The following is a 20139-nucleotide window of genomic DNA, read 5'->3' on the forward strand; positions in this document are numbered from 1 at the left end:
AGCCAGTCCGTGCTTTTGCATTGCAATCGTGCAAAGGCTGCTTTCATTTCCTTTGGCCAAGACATTGCAAACAATGTGAGGAATTGTAACCAGGCAAGTCCAAGTTTGCATGCCAACAGCAGACTACTGGAGCTGAAAGAACTGAGGCTTCAAAAGCCCTGGCACAGACTATGGGAGAGGTAGGTTGAAATCCACATTCTGACTTGCTGGGCAACCTGAGCAAGCACTGCAGAATGGTGCCTCCTTTGGGTACCAAGCATCTGTATCACATCAGGCTTAGCAGCAGACATACTTCCTAATTTGGAGGTGTCTTTCTGCCTCCATTGCATAGAAGCTGAGCAAACTCCTCTCGAAGGGATGCATTGAGAGGTTAATTCCATTACAGGTATGGGGCAGTGGTACCTATTTGAGTACATTGAATTGACTTGGTGCAGAGAAGTGAAGGCATCTCCAGGAGATCACCATCACTCCCTCCAGCCTTCACACATCCTTGCAGCAAGTAAGCTCTGCTGCATGGCTCCTGTCTGCTCAGCATCGACCCAGTCCTTATACTTTCACCTAAGGGTGAGGGGCAGTGAAGGGCCCAATGCTGAGCTCATCACTGAGGTGCAGCCTCACCATTTTCCCCCATGTCCCAAGAGTACTAAAAGCAGCAAAGCACTGAGGTATTTCAACAGTGGGAGCTACGTGTGATTGGAACTGGAAAGAGCTGCTTAATTCCTGGAAGCAACCTCAGTTTATTGTGCTTTAATACAAAGTCACTTCCGTTTTGCTCCTCATCCAGCTCTCACCATTCTTTTGGGCACCCCTGCCCTGCATGTAAGCCCAAGGAGCTGACATGGGGAGAATAGAACAAACCAGAATAGCTGCCCTCAGCTAGTGCTGTTCCTGCTGCCGGTGGGTGTTGCTGCACACAGGGCTTTTCAGACTTCCCTTGGTCTCTCAGCAGATCATTGAGAACAGGCCCTCTCACCAAAGCAGCACAAAAGCTGCTGGCCACAGCCCAGGCATGTCTCTGAATCCTTCTTTCTGCAGAGATTAATGGGAACCAATGGGAGTCCCAGCACAGACTGTCAATGACCAGCACTTCACCAGCTTAGGCTGGATGGGGCCTAGCCAAATTTCCCACGCAGAGCACTGGGTGCCCTCTGTATGGCATGGGCCCTGGGGACAACCCCAACTCCGAATCTTAGAATGGTTTGTGTTGGAAGGGACCTCTAAGATCATCTAGATCCAACCCTCCTGCTCTAGGCTCCAACCACTCCTTTGCAGCCAATGGTATTTGGAGGTAATTTGCTCACGACAAGTCTCCTAAGATGCAAATTTCCAACTCTTTCGGGCTCTCTGGGGCTGAATGAGTGTTCATGTCTCAGTTATCACAGAGTGTCTTGGGTTGAAAGGAACCTTAAACATCATCCCATTCCAACCCCCTTCCATGGGCTGGTTGCCACTCACCAGATCAGGTCACCCAGAGCCCTGTCCAACCTGGTTTTCAGTTATTGGGCATCCACAGCTTCCCTGAGCACAACTTCTCAGTCATTCTCTCATGACTTTCATGGGGATTTGGACGAGATGACCTTCAGAGGTCCCTTCCAACTCAGACAATTTCTATGATTTTGTGACTGACTGATGCAAAACGAATTCCATGTACTTAGATCTCTATCTCTCTGAAATTGAGTGGTGAGGCAATGTTTGCTCCAAGCCCAGTGCCTGGTTGATCAAGATGTCACCTTCGTACCTCTCTCACCTGTGCTCCAGCTGTTGTGGGTGCATTTTCAGGTGCCCTTCTCCCAGCAATACTTGTGCTTCATGCATTAACTGATCACCCTGTAACAAAGCACAGAGTGCTTCACGCTCCTCAGAGAAAGCTGTCCTCTTCTCTTTTATTTCTTCAGGTGTAGTCTTAAGATTTTAATTAATTCCTAAATTGCTGTATCAGCATTTTTTATTCTCATTAATTTGAGACACATATAAATCAGAAAAGGAAATACTCTGAAAGCATAAAACTTACAGAGGGCCTAGGTTCCCAGTGTAGCTGTTTTTTTTTTTCAAATAAATAAGTTTTCAGTTCAATTTGCGGTGTTTAGGACCTTTAGGTCACTTGGTTTTGTCTGATCTTTGCATGCCTAGGACTATCACTTTTTCCTTTTCTTTGCAACAATTCTCAGTCAGTCTTCTGATAACATACGAACCACAGGCTGGAAAACAATAAATAGACCAAGAAATATCTGCTGCTGCTCAATACAGGCAAGGGAATTCTCTCTTTGCATTCAGACACAAGCTCTCTCAGTTGAGCCACGTGTGAGAAGCAGCAGATGGGAACCAATGCTTGAAGTCCAACAGCTGGACAACCCGTGCTGTGCCTAAACACAAAACTCAATTGCATCCCTGAAGAGCTGTGGTGTGGAAATGAGACCTACAATCAGGATACAACCCTTGTCACTGCAAACTGGCAAACACTTTCTTCCACATGAAGTGGGCCTGCAGAGGTCTGAATGATCTTGCTGCTCTTACTATTATTTACATTTAATGGGAAACAAGTGTAGTCACATCAGTAATCTTGCAATGAATCTGATACAGTTCCTCCCCTCCTCTCTGTCGTACAGGGAAATTTAAAGCTACAGAGACAGCCACTGATACTGCTATTATCTCTGCCCACCAGTTCCCAGCTGGCTATTGTGGCCCTTAATCTGAGTTAATCAGCACGAGCTCATCCTTTCAGATGGGGCTTGCACCCCTGAGCATTGTTCCCCTGCCCTCAATGTTATCATCTCCTGCCAGCCAGAAAGCTAAATGCAAAGACAGCTTCAACATCTCCAGGGGCATCGTGATACCCTGCTGTTTTCATGCTGGGAGGGGTGTTTGTTTTGAAAACACGGAGCTGAACAACAATTACCATAAGCAAAAGTAATCTGGATTTGTTAGGGAGATCAAATGCATCAGGCCTTATGTGGTAGGACAAGGAGGAACAGGATTCAGTAGAACATCCTAGGACAAGGGAATGACATGGGATAAGGAAGATTGCTCTGGAGGTCAAGTCTGTGCGTCACAAGCCAAAAATGGGAAGGAAAGTTTGGGCTTGAGAGAGGTGTAAGGGCAGCATGGGGAGAGAGAGGAAGAATAGAGTTTGAAGGTTGGAACTTGATGGACTTTGAGATCTGTTCCAACCCAAGCCATTGTATGAAATGGTTTCTTTGGCCACTGATGGTGCCATGGGCAGTTGGCAAGTCAATGGCAGCCTCAAAGCTGGTTTCTCCTTGGTTTGTGGAAGAGAGACTTCCCCTCCCAGGGGAAGTCTTATCAACCTTATCTGCTTTGGAGCAGTCATCAAGGACTCAAGTCCACCAAGAGTGAAAGGCAGTTCCAATGGGCTGCTCATCCTCTCCAAGAGAGAGGCACTTAAGGCAGGGCAGTTTAACCCACTCTTTAGAGCTTCAATGGAGATTTTGGAGGAGGCTCCAGTTCATGTTTTTGAGGGCATCTGATTTTCTAACAGATGGCAGCTGAGGGTTATGAACTTCAGCTCAGCTATATAAGCCCATGGTCAGATGTATATGGTTTGATCTTTCCACAGATGAGTTTTGCTCTCTGGAGAACTGAAGGATCCAGCAATTTTGGGGATAAAGCCTATATTACACTGAGGACATCAGGACTCCAAAAGACTTATCTCCATGCCTCCTTCCTCCTAAATATCACATGCTGAGCACACTATGATCCTCATCTCACTCGTGCATAACTTTGGTGGCTCTTTTGCCTCTAAAATTTTCACAAGCTCCATGAAGTGCAAACTCTGGATCTGCTTCCACAGTCTCTTCTCTATCACAGTGACAGCAGTGAGGCATCGAAGCCCTCCATGTCACCCCAATACCATGTTTCTGTTCAACAGCATCACAATGGAGGTCAACTCTCATCACCATATTCCTCTCCAAACACTAACCCACAGGATTCTTTCTAGATCTCAGTGGTATCCTTCCCCAGTTGCATCACCACTCATTTGCCTTTACGAAAAAGGCATTTTTTTTTTTTAAATGAGGTATCCAAGGCTACTAAACAGTCCAGCCTCTGTCGTCTTCTTCTTATTCTTCTGCCCATGTGTGTTATGGACAAATGCTATCAGTTCCTGCAGATCTTCTTGCCTATATCATCCATTCAATTTGTTCACAAAACCTTTTTCTTCCCTCTGGCTCCCCTCCAAGATATAAACATACCCAAAATAATACAACTGCTGAGACAAGCAGCAGGAAAATCAAAAAGAGTGAAGTGAAACACAAAGATTTCAGGTACTATTTCAAGTAATATTCACAAATGAAATTCCTGCAGCAAAATCACCTTGGAGTCAAGAAAAACATTTATTTCTGAGAAAAACAAGTAAAATTTATTCCCTCTCCCTCCCCTGCATGCCCACAGTTCAGAGCCCTTACAAAATACAAACACATTTCAGCAGCAGTACGAATATCACAACCAAGAACAAGGCAAATGGTTTAGTACCTACACCACAACGTTCACCACGTGTTACTGCTGCAACACACCACACATGTCAAAAGCACATGGGAAAACAGACCAGAAGGTCTACTCTTCTGAGAGAGCTCATTTCTACAGGACTAAGGGGTGAAGTCCAGCAAGAGACTCCTAGAAGAATGAGGGAGATCAGGGAAGACTGTAGAAAGAACGTGCAAGAAGAACAGCGGCGTTAAGGTTTTCCTCACTGAACTTCATTGGTGTGAAATCACAAATTCCTGAAAATTTCCACTTAAGAAAAAAACCCAAACAAAAATAGCATCCACAACCAAACAAAACCAAACCAACCACCACCCCACATCCTGAATCCTCTTTAGCACAGCTTTCATGTCAGATGCTTAAAGAGAAAACCCATTGTAAGACTAGGAAAAGTCCAAACGTTTATGCCACCACATTGGTTCCCCCCCAAACATAGCTACAGAACACAAAAAGCCATGACACTCAATGCTTTTGCAAGGTTGGGGTGCTCTGTTTTTCTTGAAGCATCCTCAGTGGTTTCCCAAGTACAGCCAGCCCTTCGGAGAATTGAGAACCTCTTCAACCAGACACAAGATGGGGGTAAATCAGAGATGTCCAAAAGACTGAATTGCTGGAGGCACAGGGAACAGTAAGAGAGCTTTTTTTTTTATTTCTATGGGGAGATGGGCTGCGATCTGTGGTCCCCAGAACACTAGGCTACAGGAGAACAAAGGGCTCTCTGTTCATGAGGTCTGCCATAACATGAGTTGATACTTTATACTTTCTTCCACACTAATTTAATTATACCAATGAAAAGTGACAGTTTCTTCTCAAGTGACCATTTGCATTATAAACATAACTGTGGATGCAATTTGATTGCAAATTAAATTTCCCTTTGCCAGCTTGGATTTTGTCTTCTCTCCTTGGAGGAATCATAGAATCATTTAGGTTGGAAAGACCTTCAAGATCCCCAAGGCCCAACCATCCAACCACCACTGCAAGCCCACCTCTACACCATCTTCTTAAACATCCACATGTCTCTTAAAAACTTCAAGTAACCTTTGCCACCATTATACCTCCTTTATATTGCTTGAAGGACACATCATACTGTGCACAGGCCCTCAGGAAAATTTGAGGCTGAGAATGCATAGTGTGCCTTCATAAACAAAATGGCCACCAAAGCCTTTCAGATTATAAGCAGCGTTTGGTACATTTTGTGCAAGGAAACACACAGCTCCAACAATGGAAAAGCACAGGTTTCCTAATGAAAAGGAGAGAACAGCACTCCTAGCTAACAGCCAATTTGGGGTCTTCAGCAGGAACTTCTTGCCATGTTTTTCAGGTCATCCTGATAACATCACAAAGAAGAGGTGAACGTCTCAGCACTCACAGAAGACAGAGATATTAAAGAGCACCAAATAAAATCCACCCATATGGGAGAGGGAGGCAATAAGAGGAGGCTTAAGATCATTAGAAGATTCTGAAAAGAGGAGAATCTGGGCCAACAACAGGATTCTCATCTACTTCAGGAAGAGGTCATCAGTGGAAAGAGGAAAGCGAGGTGCAGAGAGCAGCTGCAGAGAGGTGAATGTATAAGTAATGAGCATTTTTAAGAGATCCCACCCTACATTTGGTAACACTTCAGGACCTAATTGAATAACATGAATGCCTGCACTGAAGGTGGTGAAGCACTGGCACAGGTTGCCCAAGGAGGCTGTGGATGCCCCATCCCTGCAGGCATTCAAGGCCAGGCTGGATGTGGCTCTGGGCAGCCTGGGCTGCTGGTTGGCGACCTGCACACAGCAGGGGGTTGGAGCTGGATGAGTGCTGTGCTCCTTTGCAGCCCAGGCCGTTCTGTGATACACAGACCCATCAGAAAATATCAGTTCCAACCATGGACTAAGACATACCACAGGCTATGGCTACTCTACCAAATCAAACAGGTTCACTTCTGGACCTGAGGTCAAAACCCTGGAGCAGCACAGGTGGTGCTACTGAAGATGTGCCCTGAGACAAGCTGCACATTAGGCTCCCAGAGGCACTCTGTCAAATCTGTTAAATATTGAATTTATTTTCCTAGTTGTCAGCATCCTTCGAAGCCAAAAGGAGCCAGATGCAGTTCTGTGGGTATCACACTTCAGGATGTTGGTTTTTGTTTTTTAATTAAAAAAAAAAAAAACTTCTACACATTCTAACTTGCCTCACACTGCTCTCTGAAGAACCACCTCTTGGCTACATGATTCACTTTGTCCTCAGTGACAAAGTCTCAGCGAGACTAATCTTCAAACACATAGAAGAGGCAGCACCCTGTGCTTTCAGGTGATAGACCCTGCAGTATATGCAGAATGGACTCAGAGTGTGGCCTATTTAACCAAGCTTTCAGGGATTTAGCAGAGAAGTTTTCCTGGGATATCAGCTGAGATCTCAAACTCAGCTGTCCACTGTAGTAGAACTAACTGCTCACGGGCATCAACGACTGTTTGGGCAAGCATGGGTTGACACAGGGCTCTATGGAGCTAAATGCATAGATATCTGAGAGCTGAAGAATTGGATCCTGTAAATGTAATTGTGTCTGTAACAGCCCTGGGTGTCAGACAGAAGCAAATAATTGCCCTTGTACCAACAGTACAGAAAATCATGATCTACACCCATGTAAGGAATAAGTTATTTTACAATACGGGCAGTGAGGACAGGGCTCTGAGCACTGATGGAGCTGTGGGTGCCCCCGTTCATTGCAGGTGGTGGGACCAGATGGCCTTCAGGGATTCCTTTCAACTCAAACCATTCTACAATTCAGGGAAACCTAAAAGAAGTCAAGCTCAGCAGTTCCAGGGGTCACAACCCTGCTTAAATCTGGAGGTGGCAAGGTCTGCAATGCAGCTTTCATACAGCCCAGCACTTTCATCCTCTCACCTCTCAGCATCAAAACCATTGGCATCATCAGACCTGGAAAAAAAAAAAACCAAACCAAAACACAGGTTGCTCAGGGCCTGGTGGGAGCACATCTTTAGTGCCTTATGTTGCCCTTCCCCACAGAGAGACTGCTGTCTGTCCACAAATGTAGCCACTGACTCAAGGGGAGGATCTGGATAGGAGAAAGACGCTGTCAAAGTCCCACGGTCATCTGTTCATGTGCTGCAGGATGGTGACACAGCCATGGTAGCTGGTACAGCGCTGCAGCGGGGGCTGCTGCTCCACGCTCCCCGTTACAGGGTCAAAAGTGAATGCTTTGTCTGTGCCTTCCCCATTCTCATCTCGGCCACCCAGGATGTAAATCTTCCCTCCGCACACCGTCAGGCCGCAGCTCTCCTGGAAAGCAGAAGGAAAGGCTGAAAGATGAAGGATGGCCCCATAGCTTTGGGCGGTGGGATTGAGCAGGAGTGCATGACTGCTATGGGCTCAGCCCTCACCTGTCCTGCATGGGGGGAAATAAGCAGGATGAGTAGGGTACGGCTCTTGAGGTACTTCAGTATTATTGTTACAGGCACTTGAAGAACCTCAAGCCAAATGTCAGCTCTCCAGTATACTTCCTTCACATTTAATCTCAGCAAAATGCAGATGGATACCTTTATTCCATGGAGAGAGAAGGCTCAGAGCTTCTCTCCTCGTATTAGGAAAAGTTCTTATATGAATATTAGGGAAAATTTCTTCACAGGCACTGGAGCAGGCTGTCCAGAGAGGTGGTGGAGTCCCTGGAGGTGTTCAAGGGAAGGGCAGATGTCACACTGGGTGACATGGCCTGGAGTGGTCATAGGTATGGGTTGATGGTTGGAACTGGATGACCTTGTGACCTTATTGGCCTTTCCCTCCTTAACAATTCTATGATTCCTAAGTCTTTCTCTTACCAGAGGCCCAGGGAGGGCAGCCACTTCTCGCCAGCTGTCTTTCCTTGGATCATAGCTGAAGATTTTACTGAGGAGCCCACCTACAACATAAATGATGTTGTCCAAACAGACGGCACTGATGCACCTCTGGTAGAAAGGAGTGGGAGACAAGAGAGTCCACTTGTTGTCTTCTGGATCATAGCATTGGACCTAGAAGGAGAAACGCAGCTATGGGAACATAAATTTATCTCATCTCCTTGCTTGGATGGAGATAATATCCACTAGAAATAAAAGAAAATTGGTTCAGAAACACGGATGGGAACTTCAACACTCATAGGCCAGTGCAATGATCAAAGGGACATTCCTTCATCAGCTGGCTGGGGTCATGGGCAATTCTTTTGAGGGTCTATGCCTTCAGCTCTCACAGACAGATTACCAGCTGGTCCTAACCAACACAGTACATGGTTACATATTCTGGTATTGAGCTGGGAGCCCCTGTCTGCTCTCAGTGCAGCTCAGACGTCACCTTCCTTGGTAAAACCATTATTATTATAATATATATTTTAAGTCTCCTATTTTTCATGTTCCTTGCTGGCCTTTCTGTGATCCTTTCCATTGAAGCACAGTACCTGAAAGCAGACCAAAGCTGAGCTGGAATTTCCCACGGGCTTATTTTGCATCTCTTAGTCCTGTTTCCACCTCCCAGCCATCCTCACCCCTTTGCACCACCCATACCTTGTCAGTGTTAGCAGTGTCATCCACAGCACCACCCAGCACGTAGAGCTTGTTCAGGCAGGAGACCACAGCTGCTGAGCTCACTGCTTGTGGCAGTGGAGCCAAGGTGGACCAGCTGTTGGAGAAGGTGTCATAGCACTCCACACTGGAGAGGCGGTAGAAACCATCAAAGCCTCCCACAGCGTAGATCTGCCCCAGAAAGAGCAAAGCAAACCAGTGAGAATCTCCTGTACTCACCAGCAGGGCTATACACTATCACAGAGTACTAGAGCTGTTGTCCAGCCACAATGATGTTTTCTTGTTAAATCCATCATATGTCAGGGTTTGAAACACCCTACACTGCATAGTTTTCACCCAAAGCCTCAACACAGTCATCTTGCAGAAGTCTCTCGGCACCCCATGGTAGATCTTATTGCTACAGGTTCATATGTGGCAAACTCAGGCAGCAAAAAAAACATTAGCTAGAGCTAATAGTAACATGATTATGTCCTGGTCTCTAAATGACTGAGATAACAAACAAGCTCTGACAATGTCTCATTGCACTGGGAATTGGGAAAAAGGGAAGACTGTTCCAAATGGGCTTGTTTCAAAACCTACCTTGCCCTGAAGCGTTGCCATTTTGTGCCTCCATCGGCCTTTCTGCAGACAAGCAACCTTGATCCAGACATTCAGCTGGGAGCTCAGCACCCAAACATCATTGCTGCTGATGTGTCCCCCTTAAAAACAGAGGAATGGAGGGCTGGCACAATCTCAGACAGACCCATCACCCTGGCACACTGCTATTTTGTATGGGTCCTCCATGCAGCAGAACAACCTAGGCCAGAATGTGGCTGTTGGGTTACTCTCACGTAAACTCAGCTTCCCAAGGATGATGCCCTCTGAATTTCAAGGCACTTATTACACAACTCCATCCCTTCTAAGGAGCTCTTCTATAGGCTTTGTATTTTAAATCAAGGATGGGCAGATGGTGATGTGATAGGAAACCCTGGAAGTGCACATCAAAACCAACTCACTCCACTGCAAGAGGATGGAAACCCAGATAAGCAAGAAGGAAAGTTTTTCCAAAAGTGCCATCTTCCCCAGAAGGCTAAAAGCGTTTCTTGGGACAACAAAATCCAGGGTAAACTTCACCAAGAAGTGACTTTGTTCTGGAGCTGAGATGCACGTCAATGAGTCCCAGTGAATCGACCCCAGGAGCAGTTCTCTGAACTGAGGCTCCAGGTGGGGACTACAGCTGTCCCAGGACACCTCACCTGATATGTAGACATCATTCTTCAGCGTGCAAGCAGCAAACTCTGACTTGGTGTAGCCAGGCACACTGGAGAGGGCCGTCCACTGCCTGCTCTTTGGGTGATAGAGATCAGTGAAGGGCAGCTTCAGAAGGCCTTTCTTATCACAGCCCCCAATGATGATGATAACTTCTGCCAGCTCCATGAACCTAGACCATAAAAGGCATGGGTAAGTCCCTAAGTCCCAGTCCCATTTAGGATACTGGCAGCACATCCCAGCAGGTAGGAAAAGCTCCTTTCTGTCACCAACTACCAGTTTTCTAGGCAAATCATTTTGCCCATGCACCTTCCCTCTTATCTGCCCATTCAAATCTCTCAGCTTGAGTGGGAAATGGTCCAAACTTTGTAGGGAAAGAAAATTGAGAGCGACCTTTGGAAGTCCTTTGTGAGATTGCCTACTGCCCTTCACCCTGTCCCTTCCTGCACAATAAAGCCTAACACGGCTGCAAGCATGGAAAGCTGCTCCTGGCAGCCAGCCTGCAACATGCTCTCTGCCTGGAGAGAGAAGTGTTTCCAGGAAATCTCATTCTCTCCAGCCCTAACAGCAGAGAGCAGACGAGACAGACGGCTGGGCAGGAAAGTCTTGCCAAGAAGTAGGTGGCCAGAGAGGAGCAGCCCTGCAGGAGGAGAGAGGAGAGGAAGGAAGAGGGCAGAATGGGATTTGAAAGGCTTGGTACCATCCCCAGCTCTGTCTCCATTTGTGCAGCCTGAGACAGTTCACTTTAGACCTAAATTGTAAAAGAAGGGGAGTTAAAATGGGAATGCTGGGAGTGGGATTTATTCCCAGTGAATTTAATCTGTGTGCTTGGAGAGGGCACCACAGACTGCTATTGAGCAGTTCTTTGTGTAGCAGCCTGTTGTCACAGTCAGCACAGAGAAAACAAGTCCAAGCCTCACATCAGACTGAAAGGGCTCAAACCATCCCTGGAGGTTTAAAAAAAAAACAAAAAACCAAAAAGCCAAACAGGCTCATGTCATGCAACTTGGTTTAGAGCAGTCACAGGCATGGGCTGATGGCTGGACTAGATGACTGCAGTGGTCTTTGCAACCTTAACTATTCAACGATTCCACATCCCCATTCTTCTACCCAAGCTGCTCCACTAAGAGGCAAAAGTAAGCTGGATTCCATGGTCGAAAGTGCAGAAGAACACAAGAATTTGTCCCCACAGCCATCATTCTCCTCTAGAGAAGCACAGAAAGCCTTACAAACCACCTGGCTTGATACAGCAACCCATCCTAGAGCAGAGGTGCTCTCAATGGAGTTGTTCATCGGAGTGCTTACCAAGCACGTGCTGAACGTACCAGCATCACCATGAAGGAGTAACAGAGGCTTACAATATGTCTGTCTAAGTCTAGAAAATCCATATGTCAAAATCACAGAAAGGTGCATATTTCCATGCATACCCACCCCCAGAAATTGGTTTTCCTTTGTATTTTCCATTTCATAATGCCAGCTGCTTGGGTTGGAACTTCTTTATCTTCATGTCAATCAATGAATCGCAGGTACAAAAGAAAGAATTTGGGGTGCCTAGGTAGCTACTTGGACTGCAACTCCCTTTTTTTCCTGGACATTAATTACTGTCCCAGCAGCTATGCCTTTGAGCTAGGCAGCATGCTGATAGCTAGAAGGCTAAAGTGAAGTAAAAGACAAAATAAAAAAAAAGTAATCATAGAATGGTTGGATTGGAAAAGACCTTAAAGCCCACTCAACCCCAACCCCTGCCATGGGCTGGGTGTCTGCCACCAGATGAAGTTGCTCAGGGCTCCCATCGATGGCCTTGGACACCTCCAGGGATTGAGCACCACAGCTTTGGGCAACAGTGCTGGGGCCTCACCACCTCTGGGGAAGTAATTTCACAGAATCACAGAATCACCCGGGTTGGAAGGGACCTCAAGGATCATGTAGTTCCAACCCCCCTGCCCAGCAGGGCCACCAAACACACACATTCAGATCAGGTTGCCCAGGACCCCGTCCAACCTGGCCTTGAACACGTCCAAGGACGGGGCATCCACAACCTCCCTGGGCAGTTCCAGGGCCTAACCACTCTCCTTGTATAGAACTTCCCCCTAACATCCAACCTCAATCTTCCCTCCCTCAACTTGGATCCATTTCCCCTAGTCCTGCTGTTGTCAGCCCTTTTGAAGAGTTTACTCCCCTCGTGGGTGTAGGTTCCCTTCAGGTATTGATAGGCTGCAATGAGGTCACCCCGCAGCTTCTCTTCTCCAGGCTGAACAAGCCCAACTCCCTCAGCCTGTCCTCATAGGGGAGGTGCTCCAGCCCCCTGATCATCTTAGTCGCCCTCCTCTGGACCCTTTCCAAATTTCCTCCTTGTATCTGACATAAATCCCCCTTTTAGTTTAAAATGGTTATTATAAATAATAAAATTGTTTAGAACTGTTACTACGAGTCGCAATGGTTTAGTGGGCATGGTGAGGATGGGCTGATGGTTGGGCTAGATTATCTTGGAGGACTTTTCCAACCTTCATGTTACTCTGATAAGAATCAAAGAACTCCATCCAAGCTTTAAGATACAAGAACTTGGACCATGCAGGTCTAGGGAAGATGACGTTGCGTTTTACCTTCTGGGCCTCGATCTCAAAGAGCTGACCTCATTCCCAAGGATGTAATACTTGCGGGCTTCGTGCAGCAGAGGGATGCACTCCTTTGAGTCCTGGATGAGCCCATCCATTTCCACCTTCTCCAGGAAGTAGGTGGGGTTGAGCAGTGGCAGACGTACATGCTCAAGGAGATCCTTCAAGGCTCCTTTCCGGGCAGGTACGTCGTGTCGTACCCAGCGCATGACTGCTTCAAAGACCACCTCCTCCTTGGGAACCACCAGCTGCTCATCAGACAAATACTCAACCAGTTCCTTCACACCCATCTCTAGGAACTCTTCATGGCATGACACCTCCACGAAACACTCCAGCATGAACCTCTTGCTTTTTTCTGTCAGGGAAGTGATGGAGAACGAATCGGCAAACTTCATGATGCCTAAACAATTGCAGGGGTGAAGCTGGCCTTCAAGAAAGCTGATACAAGCATCCCTAAGCTTGGAGATCTGCAGCAAGTCAGACAGTTCCAAGATGCCTTCAACATTGTCTTCCTGAATGACAATGTTCCCCCCATACATATAGTCAAGAAGGAGAGACATGGTGGAAGCAGAAATCTTCTGGATGTTGATGATATTCTGATGGCTTTCCTTGAGATTGCCACCAAACATCGCCCGGAAATAAGTGCTGTTGGCTGACAAAGTAGCACGGTGGCAGGGGAATTCTTGCCCATCAATTAACAACACCACATCTGTGAAGATGCCACCACGCCGGTAGGCGTTCAGCGTCTGTAGGATTTGCTCAGCGTGGCAGGACCCATTGCAGAGCTTCACATGCAGCTGCTCTTTGCTCGTGTCGCGTGTTGCATTTTCCAGGCTGCTTGTCCTGTAGCTTGATTCTTCTTTCATCATTCGATGCATCCTGGCTTGGAAGCAGTGATTGAGATGACAGATCAGAACGTTAATTAAAATATCTGACCACAGCGTCCAACGGCATTGTGATTTCTGCATCTTTCTTGATGACATCAGGTAGTACAGATTCCAGCCAAAATCTTAGACAGATTTTACCCTCATCCCGAGGAGCTCATCCTCCATAACCAACATTTTCTCAAAAACAAAACCCAGATGTGGCCTCTAGGATATTCCCAACGCAATCCCACCCTGGCATACCAAACTCTTCTGCTTTTAGATGATTCTTTGTAAGACAGTTGCCTTACCCAGGCTGTGCTTTATTAACAACTTACACACTGTTTTCTTTCTTTCTAACATCTCAAAGCTCCCGTTCAGCTAATTTCCCCACCCAGCCAAATTCAAACCATCCATGGTGCACCACTTCTTCCCAAGAACCCATCCCAACCAGTTGCTGCTGCACAGACACAAGTCCTGGGAGGAACTGAACTTAGGTCTCCCCCTGCTTGCCCAACTGCTCTATCAGCTGAGTGTTAAATAAGAGGCATAGCAATGCCAACGCTTCTTTTTTAAGAGCACAGCACCAAGCATTCAGGTGGGATGCCAGTGAGGGCAATCCTACTCCTGCCATGGGGGTATTGCAGAGACCTGAGGAGCAGTGAGGCAGAGCAAAGAGCCCTACATAAATCCCTAAGCAACCCTGGGGGAAAGGGTGGAGGCTCCAGACATCCCAAATAGCACTGAGAAGTGCTCAGGCTGCAGAAGGAGAATGCTGTCAGCTCAAAGTGATTTAGAGAAGTTACAACAAAGGCAGCATGGTGAACTCTGCGTTTTGCTGGCACACGCAGCTCCAGCCAAAGAAGACAAACGTTCCCATTTCATCATTTCTCACCCTGATCTATGTGAATGCCCAAGCCCCTGGTGACAGTAAGCTTACAAAGAGAGACCTCCCCTGGATAAACCCAAAGTTCTTTCCCCAGCTCACACCCCTGCTCATCTACCCATGATACCAACTCTGAGAAGAGAGTGGGATTCTCCCATTGCCCTTACCCACACACACTCCTTTCTGCATCACTCCCTCCATCCCAATACTGCCAAACTCTGTATTTGTAGGGAGAAATCTCCCAGCTGTTAGCACAAGAATCTCAACATTACCTGGCCCCAAGGTTGAGTCCTCCAGGTGGGACCTAATGAACACAGCCTCCCTCGCGGAGATCTCCCATCCACACTGGGGCTCTGTGCAGAGATGAGTCCCCTTCACTAAGCACGCTCAGCCTGTCTCTGGCAATGCTTGGGGAAGCACAAAAGCATCGCCTTTATGCTCTCTGCTGAAGAGGTGGGGGAGAAATCTGCTTTTGTTTCTCCGCTACAGGGCATTAGCCATGCAGCTGTCAATAACAGCCAGTCTGGGAGGAGCTAGGGGAAACTCACCGAGGATCGGGGGAAAACAGAGCACACCAGGACAGCTTATGAGGGATGAGCCATCTGGAGAGCAAATTGGGGTCCAAGTGGAATAATTTATTTGATAGAGACCCCAGCTCGCTGGAAACCACACTAAATCCAATAAATAAAATACAGCTCTGCGAGCAAAATAGGCACCCGTAACACAGATAGATTGGGTCAGGCAGAAGACACGGTGCCCCTCATTAATGCGTGATAATTAGGTAATTAGATCCACAAGGACAGACAGGAAGGTTTGCCCCATGTGGCTCTCAGCAGCCTCCCTTCCAACTCAATCCCATTGCTGGCTGAAGCTCATAGTAGGGAACAAAGCAGCCCTGAGTTGGATCCATGAAGTAACCGGCAGCCTCAAGATTGCCAAAACCCTTGATGAAATGCAGCCCATTCCCTTGCCCAGCATCACTTTGTATTATTTCATTCTAAGCAGAAATGCAAAGAACGACCAACCCTGCCTGTTGCTATCCCAGTAAAGTCGTCTTTCCTTGGAGCACCACCACTGTGTTTTCCAGCTGGATCCCTTCTGCTCCTCTCCCATCAGTGGGATGCAGGGCACAAGCTGGCGTCCTGCTCATTGCCAACATTTGCATATGAATTGGCAGCGACCTGGAAAGGACTGTGGTTTCCCAGCCTCTGCCGTGGGCTCAGAGGGCTGGGGAATTTGGTCTTAGGACCTTCCATCCCCAGTTGAGTTGGCTCTGCTGGGCTCCATCCAGGATGGGTGGGTGGAGAGGGTCATCAGGACAATGAGCAGCACAGCACCAATCCCTCCCTTTGGGACAAACAGATCTCCTGAGTACAGGAAACCCTTCAACGAAGTTTCAAAGCTATTGACACCTTGCCAACCAACCTGAAAGCAAACCCCAGCTTCCAGCGAGGCGTGCAGCCTGTTGGTAAGTTGTTACAAATGCACCAAATGACTGTGAAGGGAAGATTTTCTGGGTTGCAGCTGACCGTGTATTCGTGCCAGGCCATCTATTAGCACATTTTCACAGGCAACCTGTACTGTGCTTAGCCCTGGATCTGTTCCTGTGATGTCACCGTGTCCCAGCATGGCTGTCACTGCATGAAGGCTGGGGTACAGCCCATGTTTATGGTCAAATTGCATGAAACTGAGGGCATTAAATACCCCAGAGGTCTGGAAAAGGACATTGGGGTGCCTGATAGGCAGCACTGGAGGAAGAACACTCTGTGCAGGGGCAAGAGTTCATCCTCTCATTTGCTCCCAGTGCCCTGGGTCTCCTCCCAGTGCCCTGGGTCTCCTCCCAGGGTAGATGGAGACACCAGAAGCAGTGAGCTGGGAGCCCTATTCCACTGTAAAATATTTTTTTCACGTGAAAAATAATCAACCCATGGCATGTGGTCTACAGGAGCCATCAGGCACAAAACCACATGCATTAACAAGATGCAAAAGGGAAATAAATGTAACAGGAACTGTGGAAAAAAAACTCTTTGTGAATGAGAACTGAAACGAATAGCAGAGTAATTGTGTCAGAAGGAGAAAGAAATAGGAAGGGGAAGGGGTGCAGTTAAGGTAAAAAGAAATCAAGTAGAAAAGAGGAAAGGAAAGAGAGCTTTGGATAAATCAGGTAATGGAGGTCATAGGGAGAGTGATCACTAGGACCTGAGCACAGCATCAAAGAATCAAGAAGGTTGGAAAAGACCATTCAGATCCCCAACCCCAACTCAACTGCAGCCCACCATGCCCACTGCCCACATCCCTTGGTGCCACATCCCCTTGGTTCTGGAGCACCTCCAGGGATGGTGACACACCGCACTCCCTGGGCAGCCCATTCCAGTGCCTGACTGCTCTTTGGAGAAGAAATTGTCTCAAATATCCAACCTGAACCTTGGTTCAGGTATGGGTCGTACCCATTGGTCTCGCCATTACACACCCAATGGATGGAAGTGCATCCTACCCAGGACGGCAGTCTGCATGCTCCTGGCAGCAATGCCCAGGGCTTTCATCTGGCTGCAGAGAGTCAGGAGACTCTTCCTACCCTCATCCAGACAGTCACTGGCATCCAGAAAAAGAGACCAAAGCAGAAGAATGAAGAAGACGAAGAGGACAGACTGGAGCAGAAACAGAGTCCAGGAAGAGGAGAGGGAAAAAACATGAGAAGCTTAGGAGGAAAAACAAATGGTTTCTCTATAACCTTCCAGGACCTTCCAACCCAAACATTCCATGCTTCCATGACCTTCCAGGACCTTTCTAACCCAAACCATTCTGTACCTCTATAACCTTCCAGGACCTTCCAACCCAACCATGGTCACTCCCTTCTTGGTCCAGCCAAGCAGATGTTGCCTTGCACCAAGAGCAAGCCTTCAGCCCCATGTCACTGCTGTCACTCATAGCACAGCTGGATTTTCCATGCCACTTTTTGCAAGCTCTGAGCCACTGCATCATATGAAGGCTTTGGCAGGGATGTAAGAGATGCTTTGTATGGCAGGTTCCTGCAGACCTATGATACAGCCACATCAGCATCACCTCCCAGACCACAGGGCTGCAACTCTGCCAATAAAGTGACTGCGCCGGCATGGTTCCCAGGTACCATGAGAGCTATCACAGCTGTGCCAATAAGCTTCTATGGGCAGTTTTAGAGAAGAAAGAGTTAAATAGCACAACGTTGGCTGTCCCAAACCCTTTGGGCTTACAGCCAGCAGCCAATTCTCAGCTCTTTTATTTGAATAACAGACACAGGCTACATGACTCTTATTTCTCTCCCTTCAACTTTTTAGTGTCTTTCCCAAGGGCACAGCAATCACAGCCTCCCGTTGTGGATTATTCGGTACTGTGGAAATCAGGAGCTCTCCCTCTTCCCCTTAGGGCAGTTTTATTTTTCACACTCAAATGGTATTCCCTCAGCCAGTCAAATCCTTGACACAGTACTGACTATCCGTCACCAACCAATGGGATATAGCCATGTTTTCTTTAATCCCTTTCATCTGTCCCTTAATGCAGCCATTCATGAGCTGGAGAAAACAGCTGCTTAACAAAGAAGAATCCCAAGCTGTCCCAGACAAGATCCCCTCCTAACCCAAAGCACCCTCTGTCTGCAGCTGGGAGCAGATCCTGGACTGAAGAATAAGAAATAGAGCAGATGCCAAGCAAGCCCTTCCTTTAATACACACTTTCAGCAAAGAACTGCTCAGGGACTTCTCAAGCTGGATCTTACATCCAGACTGTTGTGTTTAATAAGTGCTAATGGACATAAGAGCCAATTATTCCTCTTCAAACATGCTTATGTTTTTCAGCCTTCACAGCACCCTGGGGCAATGACGTGCACAGTGTGTATTAGAAATTAATTGCTTCCTATTTGTTTGGCTTAAAACTGCTGCCAGATCAGTGATACTGGTGCATCATTGTCCCCACGTGGCCACAAGCACCTAATATTTATTTGGCAGTTATAACTCCAGACTTGGGTCTGCAGAGTCGCACCCTCTCCACCTGACTGCTTGTCAACTGCTGTTGGATAAAATGGGGATGGGAGAGAGGGTGCAGCACTGACCTCAGAGAGGAGGATCTCCAAACATTCTTCTGGTCATAGAATCATTAATGTTGGAAAAGACCTGCAAGGTCCCCAAGCCCAACCCTACCCATCCCACTGACCATCCTTCAGTGCCCCATTTCCATGGTTCTGGAACACCTCCAGGGTCAGTCACCTGAGGGTGACAGGGTCAGGGTCACCTGTGGGCATCGAGTGCACCCTCAGTAAATTCGCAGATGACACCAAATTGGCTGGAAGTGTGGATCTGCCTGGGGGTAACGAGGCCCTACAGAGGGATCTGGACTGGAGCTGGATCTGGAGAGATCTGGAGAGCTGGGCTGAAGCCAATGGGATGAGTTTCAACAAGGCCAAATGCCAGGTCCTGCACTTTGGCCACAAGAACCCCAGGCGACGCTGCAGGCTTGGGGCGGTGTGGCTGGAGGACTGCATAGAGGAAATGGACCTGGGGGTATTGATGGATGCTCGGCTGAACATGAGCCGACAGTGTGCCCAGGTGGCCAAGAAGGCCGATGGTATCCTGGCTTGCATCAGAAACAGTGCTGCCAGCAGGAGCAGAGAGGTGATTGTTCCCCTGTATTCAGCACTGGTGAGGCCGCACCTCGAGTACTGTGTCCAGTTTTGGGCCCCTCACTGCAAGAAAGATATTGAGGCCCTGGAACGTGTTCAAAGGAGGGCAACAAAGCTGGTGAGGGGTCTGGAACACAGGGCTGATGAGGAGAGGCTGAAGGAGCTGGGAATGTTCAGCCTGGAGAAGAGGAGGCTCAGGGGAGACCTCACTGCTCTCTATAACTTCCTGAAGGGAGGCTGTAGTGAGCTGGGGGTCGGCCTCTGCTCTCGTGTCATCAGTGATAGGAGCAGAGGGAATGGTTTCAAGCTACAGCAGGGGAGATTCAGGCTGGACATGAGGAAGTATTACTTTTCAGAAAGGTTGGTCAGGCACTGCAATGGATGCCCAGAGAGGTGGTGGAGTCACCGACCCTGGGGGTGTTCAAGGAAAGGCTGGATGCTGTGTTGAGGGACGTGGTTTAGTGGGAGCTGTTGGGAATAGGTGAACGGTTGGACTGGGTGATCTTTTAGGTCTTTTCCAACCTTGGTGATTCTATGATTCTATGACTCTCCCACCTCCCTCAGCAGCTGTGCAGAACACTACCGCTCTTTTGGAGAAGAAATTGTTCCTAATTTCCAACCTGAAGTCAGACCTTGAGGTTCTCCCACAAAGCACGAAATGCAGAAACACGAAGATCAAAACGCAAGAAACACACAACAAGATCACAGACGGGCAGGGGAATACTGACAGTTTATTTCACAGAGCATCTCAGAATTCATTTCGGTCTAGCTCTATTTTCATCAAAAAAGTATATTCCTTTAAAAAAAAAAAAAAGTAGCAAAT

At 47.6% G+C, this 20139-nt stretch overlaps 1 protein-coding gene across 1 annotated transcript; it reads right to left on the reverse strand.

The window, feature by feature from the left end:
* Positions 1–7596: 7596 nt before the first annotated feature.
* On the reverse strand, positions 7597–13794 carry KLHL35 (kelch like family member 35). Its single transcript, XM_042836290.1, has 6 exons — positions 12905–13794; positions 10289–10473; positions 9633–9751; positions 9036–9224; positions 8322–8510; positions 7597–7785 (listed from the first exon to the last, which is right to left on the reverse strand). Exons 1-6 carry the CDS (start codon positions 13792–13794, stop codon positions 7597–7599), a joined length of 1761 nt encoding a protein of 586 aa, XP_042692224.1.
* Positions 13795–20139: the final 6345 nt, after the last annotated feature.

The sequence above is a fragment of the Centrocercus urophasianus genome, unplaced genomic scaffold, assembly GCF_019232065.1.
Source record: "Centrocercus urophasianus isolate 14NV4802_14NV808 unplaced genomic scaffold, USGS_Curo_1.0 seq_587, whole genome shotgun sequence".
NCBI classification, from domain to species: Eukaryota; Metazoa; Chordata; class Aves; order Galliformes; family Phasianidae; genus Centrocercus; species Centrocercus urophasianus.

Coding starts and splice junctions, on each gene's coding strand:
- KLHL35 (XM_042836290.1), bottom strand. CDS start 13,794: ATGCATCGAATGATGAAAGAAGAATCAAGCTACAGGACAAGCAGCCTG. Junction 9,752..10,288: donor GAATGATGTCTACATATCAG/GTGAGGTGTCCT, acceptor TCTGTTTTTAAG/GGGGACACATCAGCAGCAAT. Junction 8,511..9,035: donor ACACTGCTAACACTGACAAG/GTATGGGTGGTG, acceptor TTCTCCTTCTAG/GTCCAATGCTATGATCCAGA.